The sequence below is a fragment of the Pelophylax lessonae genome (genome assembly GCF_965119305.1).
Source record: "Pelophylax lessonae genome assembly, chromosome: 7".
Lineage (NCBI taxonomy): Eukaryota > Metazoa > Chordata > Amphibia > Anura > Ranidae > Pelophylax > Pelophylax lessonae.
In genome coordinates this window covers 87,496,029-87,514,511 of record NC_138774.1, presented here as the reverse complement: position 1 = coordinate 87,514,511, position 18,483 = coordinate 87,496,029, and the positions used below count along the sequence as shown (strand labels likewise).

General features: G+C 43.5%; 1 protein-coding gene across 1 annotated transcript; it reads left to right on the top strand.

The window, feature by feature from the left end:
* Nucleotides 1–6,131: 6,131 nt before the first annotated feature.
* On the top strand, nucleotides 6,132–7,079 carry LOC309560978 (olfactory receptor 8D1-like; the record flags this gene model as incomplete). Its single annotated transcript, XM_082264683.1, has 1 exon — nucleotides 6,132–7,079. One exon carries the CDS (start codon nucleotides 6,132–6,134, stop codon nucleotides 7,077–7,079), a length of 948 nt encoding a protein of 315 aa, XP_082120809.1.
* Nucleotides 7,080–18,483: the final 11,404 nt, after the last annotated feature.

Genomic DNA, 18,483 nt, shown 5'->3' with positions numbered 1-18,483 from the left:
ATTAGAACGGGTCCGTAGCTTCCCTATGGGAGGCCACCTGCGGCGACCTGTGAGGTGACCAGGTCGCCTCACAGGTCGCCCTAGTGTGAACCGAGGCTAAGTGAGATCACATGAACAAAAACTGCGGTGGGAGTCAAGAGCAACATTTGTTTCAGGATAAGTAATCATTTCAGGGCCCTTTTGTCACCCAAAATACTGTTGTAGTAGAGTCTTCCTCATCTACCCAATATATATCTTGCAAGGCCATTGGTTAGGTTCATTTAAAATACATTATTCATGGTATCTCTAGTACCTAAATAATTTAGGACAATTCCACTGCATATCTAGCATGGTGTCCAGCTCTACCTCACATTAGGCTCATTGTGGGGTCTCCCTACAACCCCATTAGACTTGATGTTATGGGGTTCAATAGGTTCTGTGCAGAATTAAAAGTTGAGTGAGATTCTTTGTTAAGGAAACAGAGACTTTAGGGACTTTAGAAGAGTGTCAATATATGTCCACTTGCACAGTTTACATTGCACCAGCAGAGCATGGCATAACTAAGTATTGAAAAAAAAATGGAATCCAATATTCCTCTTGCAGATTTTGAAATGTTATAAAAGCTAGACTTGAAACACATATACCACTCCATGCTCATACTATTGTAGTGGGTGCCTTGCATCTCCCCCACCATGCCAAGCTGACCAAGGCTTTCAGTGAGGGAGAGAATGTCTGTCAGCCCCTGCGGGGGGTTTTCCCCCTTCCTTCTCCTCACTGACACTGATTCTGTTTGTTCTGCTCCCACCTATGCATCCTCATTGGCAGGGAAAAGAGAGCCAATCAGCAGCAATCAGCAAAGCATTCTGTGGCATGTAGTCCCCACCAAAAATGGCTCCATAGCCTTATACGAGAACAGAACTACACACCCCAGGATTCTCTGACAAGAAGAGGAGAAGAGGCATCCATCTTGTCTGCTAAGCAGTTCAGTTCACCACAAGGCAAGAGAAGAGACTGGATGCAGGAGAGAGGTTCTATCTTCCCAGTCAGTCCACTGTGTTCTTCCAGACATCCAGCCTGAGAGAGGGGGATCCCAGGTGCATATTCAGGAGCACCTGTACCATCTGTGTGAAGTGCTAACCTGGTGAGGTGACCAGTTGGTTTGCCAGAAAAGCCTGCCTGTTCCAAGACATTAAGTTTAAGCCTTGACTACATGATCGGTGAAAGGACACTTGCCCAGTCCTCCCTAACCCAGAACATTGAACTGTTGTTGCTCTGCCTGACTTGATTAGAAGAATCTGTGATGCTGTTACACTCTGTTTGGCAGTGATTGTACCTGCCTGATTTAACTGAAGTTTACCCACACCATTCGAGTCCTTTCTATCTACCAAGCCCTCTTTGGATGTACTTTGTTCTCTCCACGCAAGAAAGACAACAAGTGCACCACTATGCAGTCATCTAATGTCTGAAGGGCCCTGTTTACATTTAGGATTCTAGTTATTAAGTGAACGGGTTCATGTTGTGGGTTAATTAATCAGGTACTGTGTTTAAGCTGGTCATTTGGGACTGTGATCCTGGAATGAAGAAGGAAGAGAACTGACATAGAAAACAAGGTAATTTCTCTGACCTCCTCCTGCCTGGACTCATATAGCCCAATCCAAGTAGAGTTGCCAGTTAATTCACTGAAGTGATATCCACTATATCATTTGTTACTTTTGTGTGTTTACCTCTGCTCTAGGGGTTATTTCACTTAAAGGAGTCCCCTGAGAGCAGACAGATTTGATCTTTGAGGTTTCTTTGCTAGCCTTTTATTATTTGCTTCACCCATACATGTGTTACATACATAAGTGTTACTATTGTCGCTTTTCCTCCTTAAGCAAGTTCACAGTAAAGATAATTTCTGTGTTCACTACAACCTATGTCCATTTTCTTCTGCATTTACACTAAAATTGTTGCCAGGTGTGCCAGTGGGGTTGAGTCTGTTCTTGGGGTTGAAAAGGCAGAGTAAGGAACCAACAATATTCAAGCGGCTCCTGTGGGGGTAGCGCTACACCATAATTTATAATCCTCCAATTTCTGGTCCCTAGGGTAAGTGTCTTTTTTTTTTTTTTTACAATTTTGAGTAGTAATTAAAACCTTCATCATGCATGGTCTGTTTTAGTAGTGTTCAAATTTTTTTTCCTGTATATGTAAGGTGGGTGTGTCAGGTAGGGGATGAAATCGACCTGCCTAATGCATGCTTCATACAAGGGAGTTTTGGGCAAACACCAAGAAGAGGAGTTTCAGTATAACAGCAGTGAGATCTAGTTCAGAATAACATGCCATATGGATAATCTAAGATGCAAAGAAGTAGTATTTAGCATTTGGGACAGACAGCCCTCCAGAAGCTTAAGTGTTTTATGTTTAATATGTGACTAGTGTTTTGTCCAAATTAGATCTCTGAATAGAAATTTTATTTGTTTAAATATGTTTGAAGGTATACAGACAAGGGTGTTACAATGATGCAGTAGTTTATACCAACCATTTTTGCTTCAATTTAGCTACCAGGTAAATTGAGTTTTTGGTACAGTATTTACACAGCTCTTTAGAGATTCTGATACCCATGTACTGAGTTCCAATGTTTCTACTTGTTTTACCTGAGTATTGTAGTTGAGCAGTGCTTGGAGGATGGGATCCAATGTAATGTGGATTTTTCCCAGTTTGTAGCAAAACCTGGGTGGGGGGAAAAAATCATACATTAGATACATTCAAGTTTCAAGTTAGGAGAAAGTGTTTCCTGAAAATTACAGGACATCTGCATATAAGGCAATGTTTTCCTCTGTATCTCCCATCCGAAAACTCATAATACTATGAATATGAATGTTAGAGGCCAGAGGAATCAATAGTAATGGAAAGTAGATTGGATTACAATGGGCACCCTTGTCTGGTATTCCTCTTTAAATGATTCTAAAGTCTAAATGTTTTTTACCTCAATGCATTCTCTGCATTAAGGTAACCTCCCACTTACCTGTTCTCCCTTTCCCCAATTCCTAAACTCTTACCTGCCTCCTCTCACCAATCCAGTGCTGTCCTAGATCCAGCGCCACTTTCCTCTTTTCCTGGATTAACAGGAGACACTGAGAGCAGTGGGTGCCATAGACTCCTGCTGCTATCAGTCAACCTCCTGTGAGGAGGGAGAAGGGGCATGGCTTGCTGGCACTGTGTATGCCTGTGGATGTGCACAGCCAAACTCGGGACTGTGCCTGCACGGGTGCACCCATTACTTGATAAGGGGGCACTCGTAGGATGAAGGAGTGAAGAGTGCCTGCTGGGGACCGCCAAGAAGAAGATAAGGGACCACTCTGTGCAATACTGTTGCACAAACCAGGTAAGTATAACATCTTTTTTATTTTAACCAAAGAACAAAAATACTTTAATATCACTTTAAGGAAAGTTGTTCAGAAATGACATTATTTACCCTGACGTGAGCCATTGGGTTTGAAAACAATAGTTAGACTCAAGTAAATAAAGTTGTGGCCTAGGCCAAAATTATGCACAACTTGTAGAAATTGCCACAGGTTTTGCAACACTGGAATTTCAAATGCCTCAATGGTATCTAATGACAGGATGGCATGAGAGCCATGGTTATCAGCTGGAAGCTCACATTTTAATATACACTACTGTACAAAAGCTTTAGGCAGGTGTGGAAAAATTTTGTAAATTAGGAATGCTTTCAGAAATAGAAGGGTTAACAGTTTATTTTTATCAAGTATCCAAAATGGAAAGTAAATGAATAAAAACGAAATCCAAGTCACATAAATATTTGGTGTGACCACCCTTTTTAATCAATTCTTTTAAGTAAACTTGCACAGTTTACCACTTTACTTGGCAGGAAAGTTGTTTCATTTATCTTGGAGAACTGACCACAGATCTTCCCTGGATGTAGGCTGCTTTAAATCCCTCTGTATAATCATATAATCCTAGACAGACTCAATGATGTGGAGATCAAGGCTCTGTGAGGGCTTAACCATCACTTCCAGGACTCCTTGTTCTTCTTTACACTGAAGATAGTTATTAATGATGTTGTCTGCATGTTTTGGGTCAGTGTCCTGCTGCAGAATACATTTGGGGCAAATCACACATCTCCCTGATGGGATGGCATGGAGGATGAAAATCTGCATGGATTTTTCAGGTTTACGGACACCATTAATCCTGACCAAATCTCCAACTCATTATTGTACCACTTCACAAACTAACTGCATTTTGCTACAGCCAATTAGACATGTACGATTTGTTTTGCTACAAATTGAAATTCGGATTTCATTTTTGTATTTAGAGAAAAGGATACAGTACATCACAATAGTAATGAATTTTACCAAATTCAAAATAAATTATAATTAAACAACAAATTAATTTGTATTCTTTCATTTCATAGTTTGGGCTTTTTGTTAGAAGCAGACGAAATAACATACCGACATAACAAATTACCCAAAAAATGCACTACATATGAAATGGAAACAATTTGGGGCCAATCACATGCCTCACTGGTGGTATGGCATGATGGATAAGTATCTGCCTGTATTTCTCAGCATTAAAGGACACCATTGATCCTGACCAAATCTCCAACTCCATTTGCATAAATGCAGCCCCAAACTTGCAAGGAACCTCCACTATGCTTTACTGTTGGAAAATGAGTCTGATTCAAACTCAACCACCAAATAATTATATAGAATATATATAAATAACAATACACACTGGACTGTAATGAATTCATATTTACTTTAATGAATCACAAAAAATTGAATATGTCCAAATTGTGTATTCACTTTGTTTTCCACAACATCACATTAGAAGCAGAGTTTGGCTGTTCCTCACCCAGTTTTAAGCCTCCTACACAGCTGTTTCTGTTTCAGTTAATGGCTGTGTTTCAACCTACAATTGAAATTGATGGTCAATTGCACTTGCTTGGTATAATTGATTAACCATACACCTGACTCTAATCCTACAAAATCCCTGACTGTGCAAGTGTACAAAGTGTGCAATTGATGCTGGTTTATAGCCAAAGGGTAGACACATCGAAGATTGCTTTTATTTAGATTTTTCTTCTGTTTGCTCACTTCGCATTTTTTAAATTGTTAAAAATGGACAATTAAATATATATTTTTGAAAGCATTCTTACTTTACAGCATTTTGCACACCTGCCTAAAATGTTTGCACAGTACCGTATGTATATGTGTATATATCAATAGATATATCTATTAGTGATTGACCAATATAATTTTTTTAATGCCGGTACTGATATTTTGGTCATCGGATATCGGTATCGGCCGATATTTTCGGACATGTAGAAAAATTGTTTTTTTTTCTAAAGGTATTCCTTGTAGAGGGACCCCAAACCCCTCCTTGGCACTGAAAAGCATTCAAAACGCCAAGTTTTAATTCAGCGCCGAGTACCCGGAAGTGATGTCATGACATCACTTCAGGGTTTTTTTACATGGAGACCGCTGCATGCACACTTGCGGCAGGGATATTGGCTTTCATGGGGACACATCTTCATGCTACACCGGGTCTTCTCTTCAGGAGCAGTGGTGGAGGTAGGATGCCTGGGTCTTCCGGTGGGACGGGAGACCCGGGTGAGCCGTGGAAGGCGGCGGGAGGGGGGGGGACATCCCCTCCCGCTCCTTGTAATGACAGCTGAGCAGCTTCTCAGCCGCATCGGTTGTCATTACAAGTCAGCTGACTGTCGGCTATGGACACCGGTACCAGGGTGATGCCTCTAGCTGCAGGCATCACCCCAGGACATGCACTTTCCCTAAATATTGGCAATATCAGTAACCTCAGGGGCCGATTCCGATATATCTGGGCCCATTTATATTCTAACTGGGGAAAAGTGCAGACAATCATATGTATATTTAAAATGGCAAAAGCTTGAGATTGATGTAAGAAATCTATAGCCAAATAAACTGTATGAGTATATGGCAATCATCTAAGGGGGAGGGCCACAGTCTTCCAAATCACACGGATCTCCTTGTTGTCATAGATCTGATTTTAAAATACTATTTTATTTATACTGACTGTGTAACATAGATTTCAACTCCTGATATAGATATTGTGATTTAATCTTTACCTAATTATGCATATGATTTCTTTTTTTTTTTAGATCAAAGAGCAAAATAATGTTTTCAAGTCCACTAAATTGCACCATGGTGACATTTTTCTATATTAAAGGGATCACAGATGCACCAGATCTTCAGATTTTAATCTTCATCCCAGTCCTGCTTATTTATCTCATTACCCTTGGTGGTAACATGACCATTCTTATTCTCATTTGTTTGGATCATTACCTTCACACCCCCATGTACTTTTTCCTGGCCAACTTGTCCATTGTGGATGTGTCTTCTTCCACCATCACTTTGCATAAAGTACTAATCATCTTCATAACTGGAGATCACATGGTTTCATACCCAGCATGCATAACTCAAATGTACATTTTTGCATCGTTGATTGGACACGAGCTTCTAATTTTGTCTGCAATGAGTTACGATAGATTCGTTGCCATCTGCAACCCATTGCGTTACCACATGGTCATGAACAGTAGAGTTTGCTCTTTGCTTGCCCTAAGTTTCTGGTTTATGGGCTTCATACAAGTCCTCCCGGCTGTTGTAATCTTCTCAGGCTTCACATGCTACACCTCCAATGTGATCAACCACTTCTTCTGTGATATGATACCTTTGAAAAAAATCATCTGTAATGACACTTCTGTCTTGGATATTGTGTTTCTAATCCAAGGAATCTTTGTTATAACATTACTCCCTTTCCTTTTTACCTCAGTCTCTTATATTTTTATCATATCTACCATAATGAGGATCCGTTCCAACACTGGAAAGCGAAAAGCCTTTTTTACATGCTCCTCACACCTAACAGTAGTCATTCTTCTTTATACCACACTTGTCTCCCAGTACTTGACACCAACATCATTGGGAACATTGAATGCAAAGAAGATGTTCTCTCTGTTCAATACAGCAGCTGTTCCCTTGTTAAATCCTTTAATTTATAGCTTGAAAAATAACGATGTTAAGTTAGCTGTAAGACGTAGGCTGGTATTCTGTAAAATCATTGGCTAAACAATGCTGAACAATTACAGTCTGTGGTGCCAAGACCTTATTTTTAATTACGTATAATTTTAAAAGTTCATTGTAAAAATAAAATTGGAAATAAGATGATTGTTTAAAGCTTTTTTTCTGGACAAAAATAAACCTCCTCCCATCCTCTAACTGTTTTTTTTTTTAATCTTTTTATTGGTTTTTCAAAGAAGTAAGCAAACAGACATAAACATAATAAAACATTGGTAATAAAGCAACTGATGTACAGCGAGGTATATGAATAAACAGATTCGGTACACGGCCTATGATATGACCTGCAAGGAAAGGGTTCTACCTAATGCCAGACTTTCCATAGTGATCACTGTTATACCACAGTCAAGTAAGAACATAACTGCTCAGGGGGGGGGGGGGCAAGGGCACCATTCATGCCACCAGTGGAGCCAGGACTACAGAAGCCACTGGAAGGAGGGCGCCCCTAAAAGGGAACACACTGTGCCCCCCTACTTAACCCCACCCCTACCCCATTCCTCCCGGGCTACATCAAGCATAGCATTAGCACCTAGCATAAGTTAGTAGGAACCATGCTTCTCAACATAATAGTTCCACACGGACCACCTGGCCTGAAATTGTTGCATTTTAAAGGCCGTAGATGCTAAAGTTCTTTCATATATATACGATTCACCCACTATTTGGATGACTTCCCTCTTAGATGGGGTGTCATTACTTTTCCATTTGCGAGCTATGGATAATCTTGCAGCAAACAGAATATTCTGGACCACCGTCCTGTATTGGGGAGGGTATCTGCCAACATTTATACCCAGCATAGCCTGTTCCACTGACACTCTAATAAGTATCCCAGTTATATCTGCTATCAGTTTGGATATAGAGGCCCAGAAAGCTCTCAAGGAAACACATGTCCACAGTACATGAAGCAAGGTGCCAACTTGTCCGCACTGTCTCCAACACAAATTGGAAGCGTCCGGATAGTATTTGGCAATGGAGTAGGGTGTCTTGTACCACCAAAGGTGGATTTTCTGTAAGCCCTCCCTGAAGTTGGAGCACCTGGTATGTGCGAATGCGTGTTTGTAGGATCTCATCCACTGTTCCTCTGTGAACTCCTGTCTGAGATCGCCCTCCCACTTTAGATGGTAGGCATTTTTCACAAATGTCTTTTTATCATGAAGGGATGTGTAGAATTTACCTATACCTTTCAACTGCCTACTATTCCCGAAGCACAAAGTATAAACCTGCTCCGGGAAAGGAATATGAGCTGATTCTATGGTAGAAGTCAAGTGAGACACTCGGATGAAAGTTAAATATTCCTTAGTAAAGGCGGGATATCGGTCGCACTTTTCAGAGAAGGAGAGACCTAGAGGGCTTTGTGTGACGTCATGAATGGTGTTAAGGCCAAAGGAGGACCAATGGGCCAAATGAAGGTTCAGGGAGAGGAAGGAGAGAGCAGTCAGAGGGACTGGAACATCCATCCGATTAGTGTTAGTAGCGCTATGAGCCTAAAAATATTGCCACGCATGTATCGTGGCTGATATGGTGGGATGCTCCAGAAAGTAGCTGCATTTAGCTAGTGGAATACTGAGTATGAGGTCGGTTAGGGACCCTTGTGCCACCACTGACTGCTCAATTTTCCTCCAACTAGGTGGCTGGGTCAGTTTCAACCAATGGAGGGACTGGGTAAGGATAGCTGCCATATGATAGCCCCTTACGTCAGGAATGCCCATGCCCCCTACTCTGGACACCAGAGATTGTACCGTGTGATAGAACGATAATGGGATCTTAATGGGGAGAGCCCTGAATAAGTATAGGAGCTTCGGGAAAGTCAGCATCTTAAACGCTGCATTCCTACCCGACCAGGAGAGATAATATCTACTGAGTCTAGTTAGTTTGTGCGTGAGGGTTTCAAGAAATGGAGTAAAATTGGTCTTAAAAATATCCCCTATATGACTAGTGAGCTTGATACCCAGGTATTCAATATGCCCCTTATCCCACTGGAATGGAACCATACTTTGGATATCCTGTTTTAGTTTGTCGGCGATAGCTACCCCTAACATGTTCGATTTGGTGTAATTTACTTTGTAGTAGGAGACAGAGCGGAACTCCCTGAGAACCTCCTGGGCCGCTGTTAACGAGGATAAGGGAGAGGTCATGGATAAGATAACATCATCCGCAAACAACGATATCTTATTTATAAAACATCCTCCAACTTTGTTTTACCTATCTCCTAAAGCAGAGATACTGTAGACTCAGCTAAATCTGCTATCCGAGTCCCTGGTCTTCACTGTTTTTCTTTTTGTAAATATTAAAACAATAAAATGGTATCAAGAAAGCACCTATCATACTATAAAAGTTGTATGTATACATGTGGGAATTGTGCTGGCTGCAATGTCACATAACACAACTATATTCAATGATGGGCTACATGTCCAAGCGCTGACCTGAACTCAAAAGGTGAAAACATGCTATATTATAGCGAGCAACCAAAAACTGATACTGGGCCTAAGCGGTACCCTTAATAATGTTACCTTTTTGTAAAATTCCTCCTGAGCACTTTCTGATGTGGTGCATAGGCACTTCTGTGTCTGTAGCCTCATAGCTGCATAACTGCACTGTAAAATTAAAGCAGCACATAGATTATGCAATTTTCTTTCCTTCCACTATTGCTGCAAGGAAAGAAAATTGCTGGATTCCCTAATCAAAACAGTCAGTGTTAATTGGGGAATCCCTCATGTAGCACTATTGTGTTCTTTTCGACAGGGAGCCTTCCCTGCCAACAGATCTTAATTCCGCCGGCAGTGATTTGCATTAAAAAAATCAAACCGGCTGGTTGTACTGAAGTCAATTATTGGAGTGACTTTAATACAACCAGCATGCCTATAAATGTCGGTCACTGTTGAACCAGCTGAGATTCAAACCATTTATGGCCAGATTAAAGCATTTGTTACCCCAAAACTTCATATTCCTCATTTGTGCCTGCTGTACCATGTACCTGTATGAAAAAGTATCCTGTTCTCTTTGTATTGCTTTCTTGTGTGAAATACCTGGTGATCCTGGCATTCCCTTTGCTTTCCTAATAAAAACTGACCACACTAGGCAAGAGCAGTGTCTCCTCCAATGATCAGACTTGTCCTGACACACTCCCTCCGCACAGGCACTCACTGGAAAGCTCAGCGTGCTGCTGCTTCTCCTCCCCCAGTTCTTATGCAGCTAAGTACAGAGGGAATGTGATCACTTTTAAAAAAGGGAAAATGGTATTTCTAATGGTTTTTTTTTTTATATCTATACAGAAATGTTTTGCCTTTCATTTCTATTTTAAACTGAATGGGTTGTTTTACAAGGTGATCTTTGCAATCAACTTAAGGCACTGCTTCCTTTAGCTGATAGTCTCAGGAGATCTGGAGTGAGATTTGATAAGGACAATATTGTGCTGCTCACCGTTCCCCTCGTTGAAGGCTCTGACGCGTGGAAGAAAAGCCCTTCCTTTATGAGGATGGCCACTTCTACACAGGGACACAGTGCAGTACATGGCAAAGTAAGTCACTAATGGGGAAAAGATCAGTTGCAGACCACAGTCAATACTGGTGACTAGTCTTTTGCACTCTACCTGCCTTTTGGCACAGCTTCAATTCAGTTCCACTTTAATTAATGTGCCAGCAAGGTATTAGTCTGTAGAGATGGGCCGAACACCCCACTGTTTGGTTCGCACCAGATCTCCTGAACAGGGAAACAGAGTCTAACCTGAACGGTGAACCCCATTGAAGTTTATGGGTGAACGGTGAACCCCATTGAAGTTTATGGGAACCCAACTTGAAAAAATCAAAAGTTCCCTTTTTGATGGCTTATATATATATATATATATATATATATATATATATATATATATATATGCAAGTAATTGGCCATAAAAGTATATGGGGGTCTGGGTTCTGCCCTGGGGAACATGTATCAATGCAAAAATGTTTTTTTTTTAATTATAATTTTTACAGGAGCGGTGACTTAAATGATGCCTAAAGTGCAACAAAAAAAATGAAAAAATCTTTAGATATAGTGCCTGGGGGGTCCTCTTAGTCTGCCTGTAACGTGGCGCATCTATAGCATGTAAAGAACATGCTCCAACAAAAATGACATTTCTAAATAAAAAAAAAAGCATGAAATTACATTAAAATTGCCGGCAATAGAAAAATGTTTTTAAAAAATGGCAATTTTTTTTTAAAACAGCGTGGGTCCCCCCCAAAATCCATACCAGACCCTTATCAGAGCACCCAGCTCAGGAAACTGGAGGAGCGAGCCCCCCCTCCTGAACCATACCAGGCCACATGCCCTCAACATGGGGGGGTTAGGGTCTCTTCCCCACAATCCTGGGCATTAAGAAGGGGGCCCCCAGATCCCGGCCCCCCATGTGAATAAGTATGGGGTACACAGCTTCCCTACCCATTCACCAAAAAAGTGTAAAAAAGTAATAAAAACACAGAGACAGTTTTTGACAATTCCATTATTAAAAAATAAAAAAAACATTTTCCCCCCATGTAAATCCATCTTCAATCGCGACACCCGCCACACAGCAGATCCGGGAAAAAAAAAAGACGCTCCGCTGTTAATGAAGGCAAACTGCCGAATGGCTGGCTTGCCGTTTGACAGTTTTTATATGGGTAGAGGGGGGCCACCACCCGTGATGTCACAAGGGGGGTGGTGCCACCAGGTTACGTTGCCCTAACCTATATAACAACTATCAATCCGCAAGCCAGCCATTCGGCGGTTTGCCTTCACGGCGGGCAGAGCTGGGTTTTTTTCTGTTTTCGGGTCCAGCAGTACTTCGTTGTTGTGATTGACAATGGATTTACATTGGGGACACTGTTTTTTTATTTTTTAATACAGGAATTTTCAAAAACCTGTCTACTGTTTTTATTTACTTTGACACTTTTTTGGTGAATGGGTAGGGGTACTATGTACCCCATACTTATTCACATAGGGAGGCCCGTATCTGGGGCCCCCTTGTTAAAGGGGGCTTTCAGATTCCAATAAGCCCCCCGCCTGCAGACCCCCACAACCACAGCCCAGGGTTGTGGGGAGGAGACCCTTGTCCCCATCAATGTGTGGACATGGTGCTTTGGTGTGATCGGGGGAGAGACCCCCAGCCCCAAAGCATCCCCCATGTGGGGGGCATGTTACCTGGTATGGTTCAGGAGGGGGGGCGCTCATCCCCCTCTTTCCTGACCTGCCAACTCTGTGCTCGGATAAGGGTCTGGTATGGATTTTGGGGGGACCCCATGTCATTTCTTTTTCTTCATTTTGACGTGGGGTTCCCCTAAAAAAAATTTTTACACTTTTTACCGGTATATGTTTTTTTTTAGTCAGCTGTCAGTGAGGAAACTCATTGACAGCCGATGACTCATCGGTTGTTAAGGATGCTATGGCAGGCCCCCCAGCCCCGCTTCTTAACAACCAGCTCTTACTGCGCCCTATAGGGCAAAGATTTTCCCAAACAGAGCGCAGAATGCACTGTGCGGCGCACAATGCATTGCAGGGCGATTTTCAGGTTTTCCCCCGAATGGGATGAACATTCAATATTCAGTCTAAACTTATACTCAGGCCAAACCGCTCGCCCAGCACTATTAGTCTGTATTGGCATAAATATTTGTTTTAATTTAGACTGGGTTTTTATGCCTCCCCATTTCCTGCAGCTGCAAGCATCTAATACCTAAAGCTGAACTCTGAGCAAACAGCAATAATAAAAAATGAAACACATCCATAGCAACTATTTTATATGCTAAAAAATGTGTGTTCCTGTCCATCTACTCCTATGATTTACATAGCTCTGTCACACAGCCTGATCAGGCAAGTTAGAAGACACTTATGGATGTCCTCCCTACCTTAGCCCGTGACTGGACCATGAAAAGATAAGTAGCACTCTGTTGAGCTCATGTCTGTATCTCTGCTCTCTCCTTCTATCAGTATGTTTCTTCTTACCACATGAGCATTGCTTCACTGTGCTGATTTTTTTACCTATGCTGCTTTTTTATTTAAAAAATGTGTTTAATGATGCTTTAACAAGTAAAGAACTACATTCATTTGTGCATTTGATATATGCCTGGAGTTGGGCTTTAAAGCTGGGGAGTCAGTGCAGAACTATCTGCAGATAGTATTTAATCTATGTTTCTATAAAGTTTTTTCAAAATACACCAGTAATGTAGTAAAAAAAATATACATTGTGATGAAACAGGAGAGTATAGGAGGTTAATGTCATACTTGAGTCAGTGATGCTCCAGATAAGCAGAGACAAGGAGAAAAAGGAGGGCTAAAAAGCCATGAGAGAGATCCTTCTAAGGGTATTATTCAGTTATGTATATAGGAAACATATGGCAAAAAGTGTAGTAAGCATATAGACCAAAAGAGAACTTGGTGCAACAACTAGTTGTCCCAAAGAAATTACAGACTTTAGAGGCACATGATGGACAGGCAGAGTAATTTGATTAAAACATCAACATTTTATTGAAAATATTTTAAAAAAGAAGAGAAAATCATATATATATATATATAAAACAGTACATTAAAACAGAGTCAGTGGTGAAGATAAAGACTCCGTATGCTTTATAGTGGGTATACAAACATTGCACATTGTTTGAAGAGGTAGATATATTTAACTGGTCTGGAAGGTCGACGTGTTTCGCATTGCGCTTCTTCAGGACCACAGACGATTAAATATTCTCTTAACAAAGTAAGCAAAATATAACATTAATTGACAATACATGATATAATTAGAGTTGAGCAGACACCTGGATGTCCGTGTTCGGCGGGTTTGGCCAAACTTGAAAAAAAAGTCCGGGTCCGTGTCCCGGACTTTTTCCGAACTTTACACGGACACCGAACCCCATTGAAGTCAATGGGGACCCAAACTTTCAGGCACTAAAATGGCTCTAAAACACCAATGGAAAGGGCTGGAGTGCTGCAGATGGCAGCAAAATGTAGTTAAGAGCATGACAAGTGCTCTGCAAACAAATGTGGATAGGGAAATAACTTAAAACAACAACAAAAAAAACAGAAAAATAAAACAATTTTCTTCATCTGTGAAGGACGAGGCCCATATGGAGTAGGAGGGAGGTTGAGGTGGCGGTGGATGTGGCGGTGTAGGTGGAAGAGGCGGTGGAGGGGGACGAGGTAGCCAACACTGCTTTTTTTCGGTCATTTTAAATTAGGGTACACCCCAAAAGAGTGAGAAAGATCAAAAATAGAACAATGGCTGGGTAAGGTCGGTATCCATCTCTATTCTGCACAAGGTACGGAAAAGTCCTGTGGGATCCATGCCTGGTTCATTTTAATGAATGTGAGCTTGTCCACATTGTCTCTGGACAGGCGGCCGCGCTTGTCTGTGATAACGTCCCCAGCCGTGCTAAATACACGTTCAGATAATACACTGGCTGCAGGGCACGCCAGCACCTCCAAGGCGTAAAGGGCAAGCTCAGGCCATGTGCCCAATTTGGAGACCCAGAAGTTGAAGGGGGCAGACCCGTCATTCACTACATGTAGGCGTGTGCACACATACTGCTCCACCATGTTGGTGAAATGCTGCCTCCTGCTAAGACGTTTCATATGAGCTGCTGGTGCTGCTGTTTGTTGTGGCGTGCTGACAAAGCTTTTCCACATTTCGGCCATGCTAACCCTGCCTTCTGAGGTGCTGGCGATGTCCTGATTGCGTTGGCGACCTCTTCCTCCTCTGCCTTGGCCTTGTGCTTCCACTGTGGCCCCGCTGTCAGGTGGGAATGCCAGCAGCATCGCGTCTACCAGCGTGCGTTTGTACTCTTGCGATCGCGCTCCAGTGAGTGAAATAAGGATGGTACGTTGTCCTTGTAACGGGGATCCAGCAGCGTGGCCACCCAGTAATCAGCACAAGTTAGAATGTGGGCAACTCGGCGGGCGTTGTGGAGACACTGCAGCATGTAATCGCTCATGTGTGCCAGGCTGCCCAGAGGCAACGAAAGGCTGTCCTCCGTGGGAGGTGTATCGTCTGTGTCCTCTGTACCCCCCAGCCACGCACCAGTGATGGCCATGAGCTGGCCTGGGTGCCACCCTGCTGTGAACATGGTTCCATCTCCTCCTCCATCTCCTCCTCCTCATCCTCCAGAACTGTGCCCCTGCTGGACAATTGTGTACCTGGCGTTTGTGTGCAGGAACCCACCCTCGGAGCCACTTGCGAATGACTGCCCTGAAAGCCTTGGAAATGTTACCTCTTCACCCTCCTCCTCCTCCTCCTCATCCTGTGCCACATCCTCTTCCATCATCGCCCGAATCGTTTTTTGAAGGCGGCATAGAAGTGGGATAGTTAAGCTGACAACGGCGTCATCGGCACTGGCCATGTTGGTGGAGTACTCAAAAGAGCGCAACAAGGCACACAGGTCTCGCATGGAGGACCAGTTATTGGTGGTGAAGTGGTGCTGTTCCGCAGAGCGACTCACGCGTGCGTGCTGCAGCTGAAACTCCACTATGGCCTGCTGCTGCTCGCACAGTCTTTCCAGCATGTGCAAGGTGGAGTTCCACCTTGTGGGCACGACACATATGAGGCGGTGAGCGGGAAGGCCGAAGTTACGCTGCAGTGCTGACAGGCTAGCAGCAGCAGGGTGAGAATGCCGAAAGTGCGCAAGACGGCCTGCACTTTCTGCAGCAGCTCTGACATATCGGGGTAATTTTTAAGGAACCTTTGCACCACCAAATTCAGCACATGCGCCAGGCAAGGGATGTGCATCAAACCGGCTAGGCCCAGAGATTTCGCCCGTTATCGCACACCACCAGGCCGGGCTTGAGGCTCGCTGGCAGCAACCACTCATTTATCTGCTGTTCCATGCTCCTCCACAACTCCTGCGCGGTGTGTGGTTTTTCCCCCAAACAGGCAAGTTTTAAAACTGCCTGCTGTCGTTTACCCCTGGCTGTGCTGAAGTTGGTGGTGAAGGTGTTACGCTGACCGGATGAGGAGGCGATAGAGGATGAGGAAGCGGAGTAGGAGGAGTTAGGAACAGGAGGCAAACTGAAGCGCCCTGCAATCCTCGGTGGTGGAAGGACATGCGCCAAATTGCTATCCGCCTCAGGCCCATCCGCCACTGCATTTACCCAGTGTGCCGTTAGGGAGATATAAAGCCCCTGACCGTGCTTACTGGTCCACGTATCGGTAGTTAGGTGGACCTTGCCACAGATGGCATTGCGCAGTGCACACCTGATTTTTCTCCCCACTTGGTTGTGCAGGGAAGGGATGGCTTGCCTGGAAAAGTAGTGGCGGCTGGGCACGACGTACTGTGGGACAGCCACCGACATAAGGCTTTTAAAACTGTGCGTCTCCACCAGACGGAATGACAGCATTTCAAAGGCCAAGAATTTTGAAATGCTGGCATTCAGGGCCAGGGATCGCGGGTGGGTAGGGGGGTACTTCCTCTTCCTCTGAAGTGTTTGGGAGATGGAAAGCTGAACACTTCCACGAGACATTGTGGAGATGGTTGGTGACCCAGGTGGTGGTGTTGCTGACAGATCGTCTGTTTGCGGGGTGGCAGGTGCCGGTATCACTACAGAGGTGGATGGAGAGGCCGAGACTGCAGCAGAAGAGGAAGCGGGAGGAGCCAGAGACCTTTCTTGGTTTTGAAGGTGTCTACTCCACTGCAGCTCGTGCTTTGCACTTAGATGCCTGATCATGCAGGTTGTGCTCAGGTTGAGAAGGTTTATGCCTCGCTTCAGGCTCTGATTGCACAGGGTGCAAACCATTCGTGTCCTGTCATCAGCACATTTTCTGAAGAACTTCCACACTAGAGAACTCCTTTGAGCTGGCTTTGGTGAGCTCGGTCCCTTGCTGCGTTGGGCAGTAGCAGGCGTAGTGTCTAGGGCACGGCCGCTCCGCTTCTGCACCCTGCTCCCTCTTCTGCTGTGCTGGTGGCTCTGTGCGACCACCGCCTCTTGCTCCAAACTACTCAGGTCACCTGCATGACCTTCATTCCATGTGGGGTCGAGGACCTCATCGTCCTCCACATCATCTTCCACCCAGCCAGACTTAATGGAGGGAAATTTCCTTGGAGACAACACTCCTTGCTTGAGCACACCTTCCCAGCAAGGAGTGTTGTCTCCAAGGAAATTTCCCTCCATTAAGTCTGGCTGCAGCAATTTTAACTGTGGGCAACTGAAGCTGCTGAACATTGCAAGATCCGAAGACGTCACGCATTGATGGCGAAACGCGTAATTTCGGAACGCACGTAGACCACATGACCAGTAGGCGGAAGTCAGCAGTGGAACACACGCTGTCCGTTTCGGCGTCCCTGTGCTTTCTACCGTGTCTACACCCGGCTTACCGAGGAGGCACCAACAGGGAAGGAGGAGCAGACAGCGCCGGGCCAGAGACTCCATAAAGAAGGAGATTGTGCGGTTAATAGAGGAAAAGTGGTCCAGTGTCCAATGCTGTAACCTAGTGGTGGAGTTCCTTGAAGGTTCTTGATTCACCATCTTCTGGTGAGTTTTAAGAATAGGGGGGGGGCACAAAGTGGTGGTGGAAATCTGGTGCTACGGTCAGGACCCCTCACACCCTTCCTGGGATAAAGGATTGTGTTTAACCAACCTACCACATGACCTGGAAATATCCATTTGAAATTTAAAGGACTTTGGATTTTATTCTTCAGTTCGTTTTTATAGCGCTGCTAGTGTTTGAACATATTACTTTGCCTTTTAATATTATCGGACACCTTTTTGCAGTTGATCATTTCTTTTATAGCAGCTGCTTTGACGTCAAGTCGGTATTATTGATTTTATTCTTGTGCCTTCTTATTTATTTTAGCGCAGGGTGAGTGTATTTATGAGATTGTTCTCTTCACATATTTATCACTCCTTATTGTTAAAACAACAACAGTATCGCACGGGTGTATCTCACAGTCAAATATGCAAACTATGCCGCAATTTAATTTTTTTTACCCCAAAAGGGTGTTTATTAAATAGCGGAATAGAAAAACAGTATACAAATACAACGGGTGTATCTCACAGTCAAATATGCAAAGTATGACGCAAATTTAATTTTTTTCACCCCAAAAGGGTGTATATTGAATAGCGGAATAGAAAAAAGGATATAAAACGGTGTATCTCACACGTACAAACACAGACTAGGCCCCGATTACAATTTTTTGTACCCTAAAGGGAGGATGAGGAAGAGGAGTAGGAGGAGTTCGGAACAGGAGGCAATCTGAAGCGCCCTGCAATCCTTGGCGGTGGAAGGAGATGCGCCAAACAAATTTAAAAGGTGTATCTCACACGTACTGATACAGACTATGCCGTAATTTAATTTTTTACACTCCAAAAGGGTGTATATTGAATAGCGGAATCGGAAACATTTTATAAAACGGTGTATCTCACGTGTACAAACACAGACTAGGCCCCCGATTACAATTTTTTGTACCCT